Here is a 19,973-nt window from a genome sequence, read left to right on the forward strand (position 1 = left end):
GTGGGGAGGCCCATCCCCACTGCCCACCCGAGGGGCACTGCAGGGAGGCCCATCCCCACTGCCCACTCGAGGGGCACTGCAGGGCAGTTCCTGAGGCACATGCAAGCTTTGCCCTCTCTTGTTTGTCCACACCACATACATTGATAATGACGCTGATCCCTGCATGGGCCCCATGTGAGCTGGAGATATGTGAGCTGGGACAGGGGGAAGACACTCCTGGAAGGAAGGGGAGGGGAGGAGAGAGGTCGGGAGGGGGGAGGAGAGGGGAGGGGAGGAGGAGAGAGGAGAGGAGAGGAGAGGAGACACAGAAAGCTGAATTCCCAGCCACAGCAACAGGCAGGAACTGCTGGGAAGGAGAGCACAGGAGAGACCCTGGTTCTGGAAGCTTCTGCCCTCGACCTAGCACAAGAATTGTGATTCAAAGAGGCCCCAAGTCTCTTAGCAGGGTCCTTATCCTGAGCAGCCCTCCAGTGGCCCTCTGGCTGGACATCTCCATCCTCCCCAGCTGGGTCTCTGTGGTGACCACAGTGGCCACCAGGTGGCGCCAGAGGCTGCTGGCCTATCACCCTGGAGTTTGAACAGCTGCTGCTGCTTTCACTGCCCCTGGGGCCAGGAAGGGAATCCCAAGCTGGGAAGAGGAGGGCTGGGGCGTTCCCCAGCTAGCGGAACAGGGAATGTTGGGGTACACAGTGGGATGACATGGATCCCAGGAAGAGGAAGTGAAGGGGGCAGATGGACAGCTGCTGGGAGGTGGGGGACCCCCTTCTCAGCCGCTGTGGCTCTGGACTCGGCCCCTGGCTGGAGCAGCCATTTGCTTCCCAGTAATGGTCACAATGTCAACCACGAGCCGAGGGACAGGCAGAGCCCACAGTCCTCAGGCTGCCTGCCTTCCCATTCAACCTCCTCCCTACTTGGTTAGGAGGGAAGATGGGATCAAGGTCTAGGCCTTGTCCCCAGGGACACAGGGCAGCTGATGGCTGCAACCTTCCATTCTCCTCAACTCTGCCTCCCAAGTAGGCTGGGATTATAGGTGTGAGCCCTCACACCTGGCTGTATAGGTTTTTGTTTTTTTAATTGTCAAGATGATGTACAGAGGGGCTACAGTTACATACTTAGGGTAGTGAATGCATTTCTTGTCATACTTGTTATCCCCTTCTTAATTTTTCTCCCATCTTCCCTCCCCCATCCCTCCACCTTGCTTTCATCATTTTTCCCCCTATGATGGACATTGTCATTCTAATCTTCAATGCTTATGAACTCTATGAATATTAACAATAAAACAATGTCTTCCAGGTCGGGTGATCAACCAAAGAGCTGGCGATAGGCTGGCGAGCTTGTCATAGGACCCCCTCATGAGCTAACGTCACTTGCTTAGCACCACCCCAGGGGGAAAGCCCGCGAGAATGGGGGGCACATGGGTTGGCGAGAAAGTTGGGGGGCTGGTTGCAAAGCCAGTTCTTCTGGTTCCGGACCCAGAGAATTGTGGCCTGCTTCTGCATTCCCCCAGGGCTGGGGGGAAGGGCGGCTTCTCGGGAGCGCTCTCCATTGCTCTTCCCCCTCAAGGCCAAAGCTGAGCCCCAACATAGTCCCATTTGTCAAGTCTCTCTCCAATATGTTGTGCCTCTGGAACTCTGTTCAGGAAGCTCTTGCCTGTGCCTGCAAGTTCTAGTGTCTCTCCTACTCTGTCTTGTAGTAGAGTCAGAGTTTCCTGTCTGAAGTTGAGGTCTTTGATGACTTTTAGTTGATGTTAGTGCATGGTGATAGGCTAAGGTCCACTTTGAGTTTTCTGCATATGGCTGCCCAGTTTTCCCAGCACCAATAGTTGAAAAGGCTATGGTTTTGTTTTTTGTTATTTTCCATTCTGGCTGTATAGTTTTAAGGAAATAGGTGCTGGCTAGAAACTGTGGTCTGAGGCAGAAGTCTTCTGGGAAGCTGCAGGTTTGGCTCTTGAGAAATCCAGCCAGTTAGCTGTGTCCCACCAGGCCATGAGGGCTGTCCATGGCCACTTCCACAAAGACCTCCACAGCCTCTCACGCCAGTGCTGACCGGGTGGCGGGTGGCAGGCTTTCCAGAGGGACACAGACTCTCCAGCCCTCAATTTCTATTTGATTTGATTTGATTTTTTTGCTGGCTCCCTGCAGCCTCCATGGCTAGGACACGTGGGGCCCAGCGCGACAGGGGGCAGCGTGTGCCTGGCAGCGGGTGTGGACTCAGGACCACTGAGTGACACCAGGTGGACAGGACAGCTGCCGCCCCCTCTGTCCCAGGCCCCCCTCCCCCAGCCACACTGCCAGTTTCTGTTCCTGTCCATCAGGAGCTGAGCAGCCAGAGCTGAGTGCTCCCTCCCACCCGCTCGTTTAATGACTTGTTCTCTAATGAGAACTCCTGTCTCCGAATGCCATTAGACTTTCAAATTGAAAATGAAATGAAACACATTGATGAATCACTAAATTCTTGCATATTATGAAAAGATAGTGTTCCATTTGTATCCAGTGAGTGAAATGGATTTATATTGATTTAATCGTTGATTGATTGAATAAATCGAGGAGAATGTGCTTGGGACTGGGACATTAGCAACTTGAACAAGCTTGGCATGAGTCAACAGCAAAATGCATGTAAAGGCAAAGCTGAGGGAGCGGGGAAGGCACAGGAGCCTCCCCCACATCTGGGTCACAGGGCACTCCATGCCTTCCACGGGGGGTGGGGGGAGGCTGTGACCCTTGGGGGTGTGGGTCTCATCCTCAAGGCCCCTGGTGGAGCCCGGAGTCCCTAGGAAGCTTCAGGCTCATGCCCTTGTTTGGCACCTCCCTCCACCAGACAGGGGGCACCAGATCCATTAGTGTAGGCCTTCAAGGGTGCAGCCAAGGCCCTGGCCCCAGGGGAGGCCTCCTTGGGGGCCTGGTTCTGTCACTTGGGGTCCAGAGGAGGGGACAAGGCTCTGGTTCCTTCCATGAATGGCATCTTTCTACTAGAAAGCCATGGGTTTGTGACCTTTTCTGAGTGATGGGATCTGCAGTTGGTGATGGAAGCCTCTGCGGGAGCTGGTGCCTGACGGGCAGCTTCCTGAATGTCTGCAGATGGACACAGGTGACCCTGTGAAAGTCTGGCTGCCCCACACCCACAGGCCATGGCACCATCCCAGGCCTGGCTCTGGGTAGTGGCGGGATGAAGGTGGGGGCCGCAGACCAGTGCCTGCCCAGCTCTCTGCATGGCTCCCATCACCACAGGCAGAACCCCTGACCCAGGCCATCCCCTCCTGGCATCACTGGAGGGGAGAGGAAGATGTGACCCCTTTCCCCTCACTAGGCCCTGCTGAGGGCCGTGGCTGGATTGGGCAGGACCTTCAAGTCCCATTCTGGGAGAAGCTGTACCCCAATGTGCTCCTATTTTAACAACAGGGAAGAGACCCCACTAGAGTCTGAGCCCACTACTTCCTTCCCCACCACCCCAGGGACCTAAGGATATTCTAGAGTCTTCTCAGTCTGTAGGGATCCCTAAGTAGGGCATTAACACCCTGCTCTGTCTCCTAGCTCTCTCTCAGGTCATCTTCATGGGGCCTACCTACTGACCAGTTCTCAGACTGTGTGGCATCCACTGCTCTTGGGGACACAGTGAGAACCCCACAGAGCTACCACCACATTCTCTAAGCCTGGCTGGGAGCCACCCAAAGCCCTGTGCCCACTTCCCTGTGCCTCAGCCCTGTGCCCACTGCCCTGTGCCTCAACCCTGTGACCACATCCCTGTGCCCACAGCCTTATCCCTATGCCCACGTCCCTGTGCCCACTGCCCTGTGCCCCTTTGACTGCCTGGCCCCTGCTGAGGAGCTGTCACACCTGCTGATATTCCTCTGATCTCTCCCAGCAGAGGGCAGCCTGCCTGAGGCTGAAGCCGGGGAGCGAGCTGGCTGGTGTTTACTGTGCCTGTGGCTTTCCTGGCCCCAGGGCAGAGACACCACTAGCTCTGGAGTCTCCCATATCTAAGATGGTGTGGGTGCCTGGGGTCTTCTGTTTGACCTGGTGCAGGGTTAACTGGAGAAAGGGCATTCCAGGCATGAGGTATAGGGTATGGCCATAGGAGAGCCTGGCATCACATCATAGTGGCCTGCACAGAAGGGCTCAGGGGAGAGGGCCTTGCTCTTTCCTCCTGAATAATTTCAGGGGAGTCTGTGTGTCTGGAAGTCTCTGGGGATGGGGTGGCATGCACTATGGTGTGGGGCACCATGTCAGGAGCGGTGGGGCCACTGTCCAGTTGCCATGACTCCCGGCAGCTGCTAATCCTCCCCGGTGCCAGGCTGGCCCTCCACAGTGTCCCCAGGCAGGCCTGAGTAGTGGCGGGATGAAGATGGGGGCCTGATCCTCCTGCCCAGGGCAAGGGCCAGGGAGTCAGAGCCTCCTCCCACCCCCAGGGTGCAGTTCCACCCTTGGTGGGTTTCAGAAGGTTCTGGGTGGACCTGGTGTCTGGGGTCCTGGTGTCTTGGGGGGCTGGTGTCTGGAGGGCCTGGTGTGTGTGGGGTCTGCCATCCTCTAGTGCCCTCTGGTCTCAATCCCCAGAGGCTGGTCAGCATGAAGGTGGTGGGCGCCGCCCTGTGTGGGGAGACGCCCTCAGGTGTAAGTTCAGTGCCTCACAGATGAGTAACTCCGGCACCTGGAACTTGGCTGCCCTTCAGCAGCCTGAAAGCAGGAGTCCCTGGGTGGAGGGGAGGGGTTGCCCTCTTGCTGAAATGAGGCCCCTCAGTGGAGGATGGGAACTCCAGCATAGGACTGGGGGGGCAGCAGATGGAACTCCCCCCAGCGGAGACCCACCCTAGAGGAGGACTGGACCTCCCTCAGGGGAGACCCAGAACAGCCTGGGATGCCCCTCGCCAAGTAGCCCGGGCCACTGCCCACCATCATCCCATCATCCCCCTCCTCTCTAGTGACCCGTGGAGACCCACGAGATGTCTCCTTCAAGGCGCAAGTGTTTCTCCCCTCGCTGGAAGGGCCTTGCCGCCGGAGGCCCAACCTCCCGAGCTGGGGCCTCCAGCATGGACGGCAGAAAGAGGGGCGTCGTCTAGTCACTGCCTGCAACAAGAACTGCGGGCTGGGCGGTGTGTGACGGTTCCAGGGGAGCGGCCACCCCGCCCCCCGCGGGCAGACCCGCCCCGCCCCAGTGCCCGCCCCTCTGCCCGCCCTCGGTACCCGCCCGCTCCTCCCCGCCCCCCTCCCCCCCCCCGCCCCCGCCGGCGTCCAGCGCCCGGAGTGGCGGGCGAGCATCGGGCTTGGCTATCCTGACACTTTCCCAGGCAGGTGAGTCTACCGCCGATCCCCTGTCTGCTCCCCCACGCTGCTCCCCGGGGCACCGCGCACCCGGACCTTGCATGCCCCTGTCCACGCCCCCAGCCTCCGAGCACCGCGCCTCCGACCCGGGGAACCGCGCCCCTCAGACCGCGGGCACTTCCCCAACCCCGCGCCCTGGGGCACCGCGCCCACCCCTCCGGACTCGTACCCCCCACCTCCACTCCAGACACTGCGCCGCCCAGCACGCCAGCTCGCCGCAGCCAGCCGTGGGCAGCCCTCTCGCTGCCCCTGGGGCCCGGAGGCCGCTGGTGTCCAGGTCGGTAGAAACCTCCGAGTACCCGAGGGCCCTGCAACCGGCGGTCAAGGACTAGGGACACGCGGAAGGGGCGTTGGCAGAGCCAGGGGTCCGCGGAAAGGCGTCAGGGATGTAGGCATGTCCAATTCCGGGGTCCCCCAACTCTGTGGTTTGGTGCGCACAAGCGGGAGCCTGCTGGGATTGGAGAGGCTGGGTGTGCCCTGCCTGCTGGGAGGAGAGGTGCAGGGACCAGCCAGTTGCCCCTGACATGTCGCCTGGAGACCATCAGTGCCCCTCCACAGGAGGAAAACCGAGAGCATGCTGGAAGGTGCTGGAACCTTCTGTGGCTGGCTCCTCCTGCCTGCCACCAGGTGCCTGTCTCTGGAGATGACCTCCAGGTGCTAGGGGCCTGCCCCAGGAGGTGACCACTAGGTGCCAGGAGCCCCAGGATAGAAGGTTGCCGCTGTGGGGAGCAGATGGAGCTGGAGGTCTTCTGAAGTCAGTGCTTCCTGGGGCGGCTGAGGGGGAGGAAAGGGGCCACCTTGCCCCTCTGTCAGCAGCGACCAAAGGCCATGGCCAAGCAGGGCTTCTCAAGTGAGGGTTGATGCTTCCTTCCGTGCTCTTCAAACACCTTCTGGGGGCACGCAGCACCCCTGAGCCTCTAGGATGGCTGGGGAGGCCTGGCCTCCCCACTGCGAAACCTAACTTCCCACACAAGCCTCAGTCCTCCCCCCCACCGCCCCTTGGGGGCGGGGTGGTAAGAATCCTTTGACTTCTGCCTTCGGGATTGTGCAGTGCTTTGGAGGGAGGTAGGAGGGGGATCCCCAGCAGTGCCACAGGAGGGGCCTGTAAGCCCTGGCTGACTTCAGTGTCAGCAGCCCCCAGGCTAGGCAGATTCGCTTCCAGAACTGCTACCCGGGGTCAGGCAGCCAGACCCCAGTGCTGGCTGAACAGCACCTGAAGGCAAGGCTGGGAGAATTGCCACAGGTCCCCAGACAGTGCTGGAGCAACGTGGACAGCGTGGGCCTGTTCCAGTGCTGGCCAAGCAGCTCCTGTCATAGTGGGAGCTCAGGAGCCAAAGGCCTATCATCAGCTACTCCCTCACTGAATCCCCCCACAATGGAAAGGGCTCTGGGGGCAATTTTCCCATGAGCATGTAATTTTTGTGACTAAGAAGATTGCTCTTAGAAATAATGGCTCTTACAGAATTATGTTCCAAAAGGCAGCCATGGCTCTGGGGCCTATTTTATTCTTTGCTGCTCTGCACTGTAGTGGGGAGTGAGTGTTTACAGGCATGGCAGAGATGGGTGTGGGGGCGGGAGGGGTCCAACCTGTGAAGCCCTTCCAGGATCCTGGGTGCTGGAGCCCCTGGGCAGGGTCTCCGTGGAGCCTCAGAGGTTAAGAGCTACTGACGAGACTTAAGATCAAGCATGCACTGAGGGGCCAGGGAGCCTGGGGCCTGCATTGGTGAGGCCCTGAGTTTGTGGACAGCCCCAAGGGTGGACAGCCCACCATCGGGAGCTGTTCCATCAGCTCCGTCCTGCCACCCTGGGGGCAGCAGCATGGCCTGGAAACCCCTCATTGGTCTTCTAGGGAGCGTCTCTGGAAGCGCTCTGCAGCTGCACTGCTGTTCTGTGTGCTCATGCGGCAGCATCCCTTTCACTGCAGCACTGTCTGTGCTCCACAGAAGCTGCCTATGCTATCTGTGAATATTGAGTGGGGGGACTACTGGCCCACAGAGCACATCCTAGCCCTGCCAGGTGCCTCTAGGGAAGCAGCCATGGGCCCTCTGCATCCCTAAGGGAGGCCACTCCTGGATGGCAGCCCAAGCCATGGGGGTGAGTATGGGCTCCCCACCTGGGGATACTCCTCCATCCCAAGGAGTAGAGCACCGCTCTAGGAGTCCCCCACTGCCTCTCGATGTCCCCCAAGACTGGCCTTGATCTTTTTATTAGAACTTGTTTTGTGTTGTTTTTGCAGTACTGGGCATCACATCCAAGGCCTCTTGCATTCTAGAGAAGTGCTGTCCACGAAGCCACATCCCTGGCTCAGCAGTTATGTCTCCACCGCACTCCAGGGTGGCAAGGCCTACATGGGGCAGCTTCCTCCTGCCCAGGACAGAACTTGTGCTGGCTGTGGAGGCTGCTGGCCTCTTCCTCCTCCCTGATTCCCCTCCACCCTCCCCTGCAGCCCTCCCGGCCCCAACGTCTCTTCCTGTCTCTGCCTCTTCCAGGTCACTGATTCTCTCTTCAGCGCTATCAGAACTCATGGATCCTGACTGTGTGGGATTGGGGTTTTGTTTAAACCACTGATATTTTCACACCCAAGGTCTGTGACTCCTAAAGGAACACATGTGTCCACCCTACCAAGTTTATTTTCCACGCCTTGCTCCAAGACCCACACATGCTCACATGTTCTAATCATGCTTGTTAAGTCGTGTGGTTTTCATTTCACCTGAAAGGAATCCCTGGGTCCACCTTGCCGTGGATGGTGTCCTGGTGCACATTTCTTCAAATGATGAGCCCTGGGATCATGAGGACATGGGATGGGGGGATGGGGGATGGGGGGATGTGGGGATGTGGGGATTTGGGGATGTGGGGATTTGGGGACGTGGGGATGTAGAGATGTGGGATGTGGGGATGTGGGGTGTGGGATGTGGGGTTGTGGAGATGTGGGGATGTGGGATCTGGAGATGTGGGGATGTGGGATGTGGGGATCTGGAGATGTGGGGATGTGGGATGTGGGATGTGGGGGTGTGGGGATGTGGGGATGTGGGGATGTGGGATGTGGGATCTGGAGATGTGGGGATGTGGGATATGTGGATGTAGGGATGTGGGGATCTGGGGATGTGGGTTGTGGGATGTGGGATATGGGGATGTGGGATCTGGAGATGTGGGGATGTGGGATGTGGGGATCTGGAGATGTGGGGATGTGGGATGTGTGATGTGGGGATGTGGGGATGTGAGGATGTGGGGATGTGGGGATGTGGGAACTGGAGATGTGGGGATGTGGGATATGTGGATGTAGGGATGTGAGATGTGGGGATCTGGGAATGTGGGTTGTGGAATGTGGGATGTGGGAATGTGGGTTGTGGAATGTGGGATGTGGGATGTGGGGATGTGGGGATGTGGGGATGTGGGACGTGGGGATGTAGGATGTGGGATGTGGGGATGTGGGATGGCAGATATGGGATGGTGGATATAGGATGTGGGATGTGGGATGTAGGGATATGGGGATGTGGGATGTAGGATGTGTAGATGTAGGGATGTGTGACATGGAAATGTGGGATGTGGGGATCTGGAGATGTGGGGATGTGGGATGTGGGATGTGGAGATGTGGGGATGTGGGATGTGGGAATGTGGGATTTGGGTTGTGGGATGTGGGATGTGGGATTGTGGGATGTCGGATGTGGAGATATGGGGATGTGGGGATGTAGGGATGTGAGATGTGGGATGTAGGGATGTGGGGATGTGGGTTGTGGAGATGTGGGATGGCAGATGTGGGGTGTAGGATGTGGGGATGTGGGATGTGCAGATGGGGAATGTGGGGAAGTGGGATGTGGGGATGTGGAATGTGGGGATCTAGAGATGTGGGGATGTAGGATGTGTGATGTGTGGATGTAGGGATGTGGGATGTGGGATTGTGGGATTTGGGATGTGGGGATGTGGGATGGCAGATGTGGGATGGTGGATATGGGATGTGGGATGTGGGGATGTGGGGATGTGGGATGTGGGTTGTGGGCATGTGGGATGTGGGTTGTGGGCATGTGGGGTGTGGGGATCTGGAGATGTGGGGATCTGGAGATGTGGGGATGTGGGATGTGTGATGTGGGGATGTGGGGATGTGAGGATGTGGGGATGTGGGGATGTGGGAACTGGAGATGTGGGGATGTGGGATGTGGGAATGTGGGATTTGGGTTGTGGGATGTGGGATGTGGGATTGTGGGATGTCGGATGTGGAGATATGGGGATGTGGGGATGTAGGGATGTGAGATGTGGGATGTAGGGATGTGGGTATGTGGGTTGTGGAGATGTGGGATGGCAGATGTGGGGTGTAGGATGTGGGGATGTGGGATGTGCAGATGGGGAATGTGGGGAAGTGGGATGTGGGGATGTGGAATGTGGGGATCTAGAGATGTGGGGATGTGGGGATGTAGGATGTGGGATGTGTGGATGTAGGGATGTGGGATGTGGGATTGTGGGATTTGGGATGTGGGGATGTGGGATGGCAGATGTGGGATGGTGGATATGGGATGTGGGATGTGGGGATGTGGGGATGTGGGATGTGGGTTGTGGGCATGTGGGATGTGGGTTGTGGGCATGTGGGGTGTGGGGATCTGGAGATGTGGGGATGTGGGATGTGGGGATCTAGAGATGTGGGGATGTGGGATGTGTGATGTGGGGATGTGAGGATGTGGGGATGTGGGGATGTGGGAACTGGAGATGTGGGGATGTGGGATATGTGGATGTAGGGATGTGAGATGTGGGGATCTGGGAATGTGGGTTGTGGAATGTGGGATGTGGGAATGTGGGATCTGGAGATGTGGGGATGTGGGGATGTGGGGATGTGGGGATGTGGGGATGTGGGATGTGGGGATGTAGGATGTGGGTTGTGGGGATGTGGGATGGCAGATATGGGATGGTGGATATAGGATGTGGGATGTGGGATGTGGGGATATGGGGATGTGGGATGTAGGATGTGTAGATGTAGGGATGTGGGACATGGAAATGTGGGATGTGGGGATCTGGAGATGTGGGGATGTGGGATGTGGGATGTGGAGATGTGGGGATGTGGGATGTGGGAATGTGGGATTTGGGTTGTGGGTTGTGGGATGTGGGATCGTGGGATGTCGGATGTGGAGATATGGGGATGTGGGGATGTAGGGATGTGAGATGTGGGATGTAGGGATGTGGGGATGTGGGTTGTGGAGATGTGGGATGGCAGATGTGGGGTGTAGGATGTGGGGATGTGGGATGTGCAGATGGGGAATGTGGGGAAGTGGGATGTGGGGATGTGGAATGTGGGGATCTAGAGATGTGGGGATGTGGGGATGTAGGATGTGTGATGTGTGGATGTAGGGATGTGGGATGTGGGATTGTGGGATTTGGGATGTGGGGATGTGGGATGGCAGATGTGGGATGGTGGATATGGGATGTGGGATGTGGGGATGTGGGGATGTGGGATGTGGGCATGTGGGATGTGGGATGTGGGTTGTGGGCATGTGGGGTGTGGGGATCTGGAGATGTGCGGATTTGGGGATGTGGGATGTGGGATGTGGGGATTTGGGATGTGGGACGTGGGGATGTGGGATGTGGGATGTGGGGATGTGGGGATGTGGGATGTGGGTGTGTGGGATGTGTGGATGGGGAATGTGGGGAAGTGGCATATGGGGATGTGGGATGTGGGGATATGCGGAAGGGGGATGTGGGTATGTGGAATGTAGGGACATGGTATGTGGGGATGTGGGGATGTGGGATGTGGAGATGTGGAATGTAGGGATGTGGGATATAGGGATCTGGGGATGTGGGATGTGGGGATGTGGGCATTTGGGATGTGGGATGTGGGGATGTGGGATGTGTGGATGTGGGGATGTGGGGATCTGGAGATGTGGGGATGTGGGATGTGGGATGTGGGAATGTGTGATTTGGGTTGTGGGATGTCGGATGTGGGGATGTGGGGATGTGGGATGTGGGATGTGGGGATGTGGGATGTGGGGAAGTGGGGATGTGAGGATGTAGGGATGTGGGATGTGGGGATGTGGGATGTGGGATGTGGGGATGTGGGATGTGGGGAAGTGGGGATGTGGGGATGTAGGGATGTGGGATGTAGGGATGTGGGATGTGGGGATGTGGGATGTGAGGATGTGGGATGGCAAATGTGGGGTGTAGGATGTGGGGATGTGGGATGTGCAGATGGGGAATGTGGGGAAGTGGGATGTGGAGATGTGGGATGTGGGGATGTGGGATGTGGGATGTGGGATGTGGGCATGTGGGAATGTGGTATTTGGGATGTGGGATGTGGGCATGTGGGATGTGGGATGTGGGTTGTGGATGTGGGGATGTGGGGATCTGGAGATGTGGGGATGTGGGATGTGGGATGTGGGGATGTGGGATCTGGAGATGTGGGGATGTGGGATATGTGTATGTAGGGATGTGGGATGTGGGGATCTGGGGATGTGGGTTGTGGGATGTGGGATGTGGGATGTAGGGATGTGGGATCTGGAGATGTGGGGATGTGGGATGTGGGGATCTGGAGATGTGGGGATGTGGGTATGTGGGGATGTGGGGATGTGGGATCTGGAGATCTGGAGATGTGGGGATGTGGGATATGTGGATGTAGGGATGTGGGATGTGGGGATCTAGGGATGTGGGTTGTGGAATGTGGGATGTGGGATGTGGGATCTGGAGATGTGGGGATGTGGGATGTGGGATGTGGGGATGTGGGGATGTAGGGATGTGGGATGTGGGATGTGGGATGTGGGGATGTGGGGATGTGGGGATGTGGGAATGTAGGGATGTGGGATGTGGGGGTATGAGGTTTGGAGATGTGGGATGTGGGGATGTGGGATGTGGGATGTAGGATGTGGGGATGTGTGATGTGTGGATGGGGAATGTGGGGAAGTGGCATGTGGGGATGTGGGATGTGGGGATGTGCGGAAGGGGGATGTGGGGATGTGGATATGTGGAATGTAGGGACATGGGATGTGGGGATGTGGGATGTGGAGATGTGGAATGTAGGGATGTGGGATGTAGGGATCTGGGGATGTGGGACGTGGGGATGTGGGATGTGGGGATGTGGGCATGTGGGATGTAGGATGTGGGGATGTGGGGATGTGGGATGTGTGGATGTGGGGATGTGGGATCTGGAAATGTGGGGATGTGGGCATGTGGGATGTGGGATGTGGGATGTGGGGATGTGGGGATGTGGGGATGTGGGATGTGGGGGTGTGGGGATGTGGGGATCTGGAGATGTGGGGATGTGGGATGTGGGATGTGGAGATGTGGGGATTTGGGATGTGGGATGTGGGAATGTGGGATTTGGGTTGTGGGATGTCGGATGTGGGGATGTAGGGATGTGGTATGTGGGGATGTGGGGATGTGGGATGTGGGGATGTGGGGATGTAGGCATGTGGGATGTGGGATGTGGGATGTTGGATGTGGGATGTGGGATATGGGGATGTGGGATGTGAGGATGTGGGGATCTGGGATGTGAGGATGTGGGATGGCCAATGTGGGGTGTAGAATGTGGGGATGTGGGATGTGCAGATGGGGAATGTGGGGAAGTGGGATGTGGGGATGTGGGATCTGGAGATGTGGGGATGTGGGATGTGGGAATGTGGGGATGTGAGATGTGGCATGTGGGAATGTGGTATTTGGGATGTGGGATGTGGGATATGGGATTGTGGGATTTGGGATGTGGGGATATGGGATGGCAGATGTGGGATGGTGGATATGGGATGTGGGATGTGGGGATGTGGGGATGTGGGGATGTGGGCATTTGGGATGTGGTATGTGGGGATGTGGGGATGTGGGGACATAGGGATGTGGGGATGTGGGATGTGGGTATGTGGGGATGTGGGGACGTGGGGATGTAGAGATGTGGGATGTGGGAATGTTGGATGTGGGATGTGGTTTGTGGGGATGTGGGGATGTGGAGTTGTGTGGATGTAGAGATGTGGGTTTGGGGATGTGGGATGTGGGGATGTGGGGATGTGGGGATATGGGATGTGGGGATGTGGTTTGTGGGGATGTGGGGATTTGGGATGTGGGATTGGGGATGTGGGGATGTGGGATGGCAGATGTGGGATGGTGGATATGGGATGTGGGATGTGGGATGTGTGGCCTGAGGGTGTGGTCAGGGGAACATGGGGATATGGGGGAAAGGAGATTTGTCTTTGTAATTGGTAGTGTTTGTCCTGTACTCTCCCTTCCTCTGGACCTCTTCTTCCTGTTGTTGAAACTTCACTTGCCTCTGCTCAGTCCCTGGCATCACCAGGGCAGGGTCCTGTCATGAAAGCCTTTGGAGTGATTACTTGGGCCACTGGATTTGCCAAGCAGGACTGAACCAGGGCTCCAGGTCAGCACAGCTGATGGCTGAGCCCTGTGCCCTCAGCCCTTGCACCTCCTCCAGCTGCTGCCATTCTGGCATTTCATGGGTTTGCTTGTCCTCAGTCTCCATGCAGCAAGGGAGGCTGGTGTGCACCACACCTGTGTGTGCCTCACTCTGCACCTGGCCCTATGGGGTGGGGGGAGCTCTGTCCTTGTGCGTAGGGGCAGAGCCCACATCCTGGCTGCGCTGCCCTATGTGAGTCTAGCTCAGCCTGGCGGGCACACGCAGAGAAACTCTTGATTAGGGAGGCCCAATGGAGCCAGTGCTGGGGAGAGCAGGAGGGTGCTGTACATGCTGCTGGGTGTGAGGGGCTTGACTCAGCCCTGGTCTCGGCCTCCGCTTCACCTCCCCCACTGGCCACCTCTAGAGCCTTGTGCCCTGGAAGCGGGGGGGCGGGGGGGCTACGACAGGGATGCTCTGTGTCTTAGTACTGGCCTCACAGCTCCAAGAGGCCTCTAGGAGAAACTGAGGCCAATGGAAGGGGGCCTTCAGGTGCAGATCAGGGTAGCCATGGCATTACCAATAGCTGGCCTGCCTCCTGAGCCACTGCTGCCCGATGCTGACTCCATGGCCCCCAGCAGTCCTTCCTCTTCTGCCTTGTTTTCCAAACAATTTGCTTGATGTGATTCCTGGCCCAGTTGAACGTGACTAATGGTGTTTACCTGCTGCCATTGGGCGGGCGGCGTCGGGGCTGGCAGGACAGGAGGAAGGAATGCCTGAGTGTGCTCCCATCCCTGTGTGTGCTTCTGTCCAGAGTGTGCTCCCATCCCCTGAGCGTGCTCCTGTCCCCTGAGCATGCTCCTGTTCCCTGAGCATGCTTCAGTCCCCTGAGTGCGCTCCTATCCCGAATGTGCTCCCATCCCCTGAGCGTGCTCCCATTCCCTTCTCTTACAGGACAGACGCAGGTTGGGGCTTGGCCTGGGCACCACCATGGAGCCTCTGTTCCTGGCTGGAACACTGGGCTGGAATGCCTCTGCTGCCCCCGGAGATGGCTACAACAGGACAATGGCCAGGCCAGTGCACTCAGCCGGGGCCCGGGCAGTGCTAGTGCCTGTGCTGTACTTGCTGGTGTGCGCGGTGGGCCTGAGCGGCAACACCCTGGTCATCTACGTGGTGCTGCGCCATGCCAAGATGAAGACGGTCACCAATGTGTACATCCTCAACCTAGCTGTGGCCGACGTGCTGCTTATGATGGGGCTGCCCTTCTTGGCCACGCAGAACGCGGTCTCCTATTGGCCTTTCGGCCCCTTCCTGTGCCGCCTGGTCATGACCCTGGATGGTATCAACCAGTTCACCAGCATCTTCTGCCTGACCATCATGAGTATTGACCGCTACCTGGCTGTGGTCCATCCGCTCCGCTCCGCCCGCTGGCGCCGGCCCCGGGTGGCCAAGCTGGCCAGTGCTGCCGTCTGGGCCTTCTCCCTGCTCATGGCGCTGCCACTGCTGGTCTTCGCGGACGTCCAGGAGGGCTGGGGCACCTGCAACCTCAGCTGGCCGGAGCCCGTGGGGCTGTGGGGTGCAGCCTTCATCACCTACACATCTGTTCTGGGCTTCTTCGGGCCGCTGCTGGTCATCTGCCTCTGCTACCTGCTTATCGTGGTGAAGGTGAAGGCGGCGGGCATGCGCGTGGGCTGCTCACGGCGACGGCGCTCAGAGCGCAGGGTGACCCGCATGGTGCTGGTGGTGGTGGTGGTCTTCGTGGGCTGCTGGCTGCCCTTCTTCATCGTAAACATTGTTAACCTGGCCTTCACACTGCCCGAGGAGCCCGCCTCAGCTGGCCTCTACTTCTTTGTGGTGGTCCTATCCTATGCCAATAGCTGTGCCAACCCTCTGCTGTACGGCTTCCTCTCTGACAACTTCCGCCAGAACTTCCGGAAGGTTCTGTGCCTCCGCAGAGGCTATGGTGCAGAGGACATGGATGCCGCTGAGCCTCGGCTGGACAAGAGCGGGCGAACACAGGAAAGCATGCAGGCACCCCAGGGCCGCAAGGCTGACGGGTGCATGCAAACCAGCCAGCTGTGAGGCCTCATGGGGCCTCCACCATGTCATCCTCCAGATCGTGGGGTGTGTTCAGGGGTTCCCAGAGGGGGCATGAAGACAAGGCCAGGCCATGAGTGGACACCGGCCAAGGTGTGGTGACAGGTTGTCTCTCCCCTCAGCCTGTTCGGCTAGGCAGGGATCTGGGGGCATGGAGAAGGGAGGCCTTGCCCTCCACTCCCACCCTGGCCTGACTCCAGTCAGCCCCATGGGAGGGTGATGAAAGGCCAGCTTGAAAGCTCTGACTGAAGCCATGAACTGGTGACCCCACCCCAAGGCATGCTGGACCTGCCCGGCCCCCACATGTAGCCCCCTGGTCAGTCCTGCATGCCACTCTCTAGATTGGAGCCCTGAATGTGTGTGGATACAGCCCCAGGCTGGGCAGCCCACTGGCCTCTACAGTGACACTGGAGACATGGGGGGGGGGGGCAAAGCTGTGGCTGGCCCTGCGCAGCCAGTGCCTGCTGAACCCCTGAGGTATCTGTTCAGAGCCCCATGAGCCTGCCTGCAGCCCACATCCTGACCCACTCTCCTTGGTCTGCTGCACACTGCTGTCCAGTGAGGGGGTGACCCCCTCTGACCCTGGGGCTCCACAGTGGGGGACACTGCTATCCAGTGAGGAGGTGGTTCCCCTCTGACCCTGGAGCTCCACAGTGGGGGGACACTGCTGTCCAGTGAGGAGGTGGTTCCCCTCTGACCCTGGAGCTCCACAGTGGGGGGACACTACTGCCCAGTGAGGGTGTGACCCCTCTAACCCCAGGGCTCCATGGCATGGGGACACTGCTGTGCAGTGAGAGGCAACCCCTCTGACCCTAGGGCTCCATGGCAGAGGTGAGGTCAGGTGCAGACCTGAGGCCAGGTCTGTCTAGAGTGGTTCAGTGGAGTGCAGAGACTATGAGGACACCAAGAGTCTCTGGCCCCTCTTCCACCTCCTGCTGGAGCTCTGGCCCAGGAGAGGGAGGCATACGGGACGGGGGAGAGCTGCCCCCAGAGCAAATAGCAGAACCTGGAGCAAGCTGTGCAGTCAGTGCCACATGGGGAGGGCATATGCCAGCCTGGAGGAGTCCAGCTGGCCTGGAACTGCTCCTCTCAGCCCTCCATGACACTCCAGAACCCCAATAGTCACACCTCACTGGGTCCCCAGCACCACAGACCTCTGAAGCTGCGAGGAGAAGCTGACCCCACAGCACTATGCTTTGGGGATCCCCACCTGATGAGGCCAACCCCACTGCCTCTCCTGCCCCCTTCCCCCCCCCCCCACTGTTGTCCCAGTAGGTACCTGAGCCAGGCCAAGCAGGCTGTCAGGGGAAGGGCTGGGGCTGGGACTCAGAGGTGACCCCAGGCAGAGGTCAAGCCTTAACGAATGCTCCTTGTGAGGAGGCTGCCTGTGCTGGAGGACTGCTCCCTGAATAAATTAGAGAATAAATGTTTGATTCATTCCCAGAGCAAATATTGAGAAGTCAGGGCACACTGAAGCATTCTGTGGGTGTGAGGCTGCTCCTGACCAGCCCAGCCTGGGCAATACTGGGGGAGGGGGCAGCCCAGCCGAGTGGGGAGTGGGCACAGCTACCGGATAAGACAGTGCTTAAAGGGGGTTCAAAAAGGTGGAAGTGGGAAGTGGTGGGAAAGGGGCCCCTCCTGGTCTCCCGGGGTTGGTGGCAGCTCTGATGGGGTGGGTGGGATTTGGGGGCCTTCAGAACACTGCCCCCCACCTACCAGAGTTAGCACCCCAAAGTGGGTGGGCCCTGGGTTCACTGAGGCGCTTCCTTAGCTCCTGCCTGCCATAGACCTCTTGGGCTCTAGATGAAAAGTCACTGGATGCAGGTGAGGTTTAGCAAAGCTTCCCTTTAAATGTGGGAACTCTTACTTAAGATCCTTGACTTTGATGGCAGAATAAAAATTTCTGGACAAATCATCATGGGAAGAAAACTTGATAGACCTTTATTAAGTAAGCAGGCAAGCAAGTAGACAAACAAACAAGCAGAAGGTCAGGGGCACACTCTCACAGAGTATGGGCGCTCTCATAGGGAGATGGGAGACACAGCTTCTTGGTTGTAGAGGTATCTATGTGGTAAGGCAGGGAGTCTGGCTTCAAAGTTATGTAAAGACAGGTGCTTTGTTTTTGGCTCTAATCACACCTGGAGTTACTTTCTGAGTTTCCAGGTGAGGATGCATCCTGGAGGTAAGGGGGCTCTGCCTTGAGGCCTGCTTTTGAGGCAGGAGGAGGCTTAAGTTTGAGGAAACAATTTTCTTAGGAAGGAATGCATCCTGTTGCCTCTCTTTGAAGCAAAGATAACAATTCCATGTTTCTAAATACCGTATTTCCGAGTTGCTGTCACCAGGCCTCAGTTTCTTCAAGTTGCCCTGTTTCATTTTCCCCTAATTAACTTTGTTCCCTTAATCTTAAGGGAAGTAGAGGGGCAAGCCTTAAGCTTGAGTTTTTGAGTTCCTAGCAGCCCTTTACCATGCCTCCTGTTCTTCAGACTGCCCTGCCTCAAGCCCATTGCAAACAGCCCAGGGGGTTGGGGTGGGGGGGCGGGGGATGGGAAGTCTCTGCCTGGACCCGCTTCTCTCAGCTGGTTTGATTCAAGACTCTGTGGAGAGCCCGTGGGAAGTTAGGTGTGTACCTGTGTGCCCTCGTCCCCTGGCCCACCTGCGGTGGCCAGCATCCTCCTACAGGACGGACTCCTACAGGAGGGATGGGGTGGTGGCTGGACCCACTCCTCACAAGGCTTTTGGTCTGGACACTCCCCATCTTGCCACATCTCTTGCCCAAGCCTCTGTAACTGCAGCCTCTTCGAGACCCCAGCCTCAGGGGCTCTGTGTTCCTCTGTAGCACCTGCCTTGCCACACTGTGCTCCCCAGCCTGCCCCTCCACTTCCCCTCTCACCCTGTGCTCCCCAGCCTGCCCCTCATCCTTCCCCATCTCACCTTGTGCTCCCCAGCCTGTCCCTCCTCCCACACCTCCCTGCCCTGTGCTCCCTGGCCTGCCCCTCCTCCTTCCCCATCTCACCCTGTGCTCCCCAGCCTGTCCCTCCTCCCACACCTCCCTGCCCTGTGCTCCCCAGCCTGCCCCTCCTCCTTCCCCATCTCACCCTGTGCTCCCCAGCCTGCCCCTCCTCCTCCACCTCCCCACCCTGTGCTCCCCAGCCTGCCCCTCCTCCTTCCCTATCTCACCTTGTTCTCTCCAGCCTGTCCCTCCTCCCACACCTCCCTGCCCTGTGCTCCTCAGCCTGCCCCTCCTCGCCCACATTGCCTTGTGTTCCATAGCCTGGCTGCCTGGCAATTTCTGGAAAATACATTTTCCTTAAACAAGAATGGCAGGCTTTGTTGCCCATTTGGTGTGGGACCCTGCTGTCCAGTAAGGCTCAATGCCAAGAGCACAGGTGCCAGTGCTGTGGGCCTCATGGGGTTGAGGGTGTAGGGACAGCAGTGGCCAGCATGCTGGGCTAGGCTCCCACAATGGACAGGCTGCCTTGTCCAGGGCAGGTGGGATGAGCCAGGAGAGCCTTGGTGAAGCCGGGTCCCCTGGCCTGGCTACCAGGTGGCAGGGCCACTAGGGAGAGTGAGACCCCAGAGTGTTCTGGGGATCCTGTGGGATGTTCTGGAAGGTTCTACACTGTACATATGTCCAGGGACACTGCCTGGCAGATGCACCAGAGGCCCCAAGGGGACTGAGTAGGAGATGAGGACCCAGACACTCCCAAGGTGCACGACAGGCATCCATCCAGGCAACTGTGGGCAGCCACAGGGCTGAGCGGTCCGGGCCCACACTGGTCTTTGCCGCTGTGGCAGTGGGTGGATGGGTACGCTGGGCCACAGGGCCACCATGCATGACTGTGAGGGTGCAGGGCCAATGGGCCACCATGCATGACAGTGAGGACACAGGGCCACTGGGCCACCATGCATGACAGTGAAGACGCAGGGCTACAGGGCCACTCCGGGAGGCTATGAGGACCCAGGGTGGCACAAAGCCACCATACCGCAGTTGTGGGGGCGCTGAGCCACAGAGCAAACATCCTGGGCTTGCCTGCTTTATGGTCTCTGTCTGCCTCGATGGGTTTTATTGGCTACTGGGCTCCAGCAGCTCACAATGACCTTGCTCAGGAAATCCGCCTGTGGGGCAGGGCAGAGGAGGGGTCATAAGGTTTCTGTTTGCTGGGTGGGGTGGGGTTCAGGCTGGGGATTGCCTGCCATAGCTGCCACTGGCCCTCTGGCTGAGGACACCAACACTGCTATCACAGTGGGAGTCTGGG

The 19,973-nt window shown here is 58.3% G+C and overlaps 1 protein-coding gene across 1 annotated transcript; it reads left to right on the forward strand.

The window, feature by feature from the left end:
- Positions 1-5,243: 5,243 nt before the first annotated feature.
- On the forward strand, positions 5,244-16,319 carry Sstr5 (somatostatin receptor 5). The gene is made up of 2 exons (XM_048332603.1): positions 5,244-5,285; positions 14,575-16,319. The coding sequence occupies exon 2, from the start codon at positions 14,611-14,613 to the stop codon at positions 15,700-15,702; it is 1,092 nt and encodes a 363-aa protein (XP_048188560.1). The 5' UTR covers positions 5,244-5,285; positions 14,575-14,610; the 3' UTR covers positions 15,703-16,319.
- Positions 16,320-19,973: the final 3,654 nt, after the last annotated feature.

The sequence above is a fragment of the Perognathus longimembris genome, chromosome 23, assembly GCF_023159225.1.
Source record: "Perognathus longimembris pacificus isolate PPM17 chromosome 23, ASM2315922v1, whole genome shotgun sequence".
In the NCBI taxonomy this organism is placed as follows: domain Eukaryota; kingdom Metazoa; phylum Chordata; class Mammalia; order Rodentia; family Heteromyidae; genus Perognathus; species Perognathus longimembris.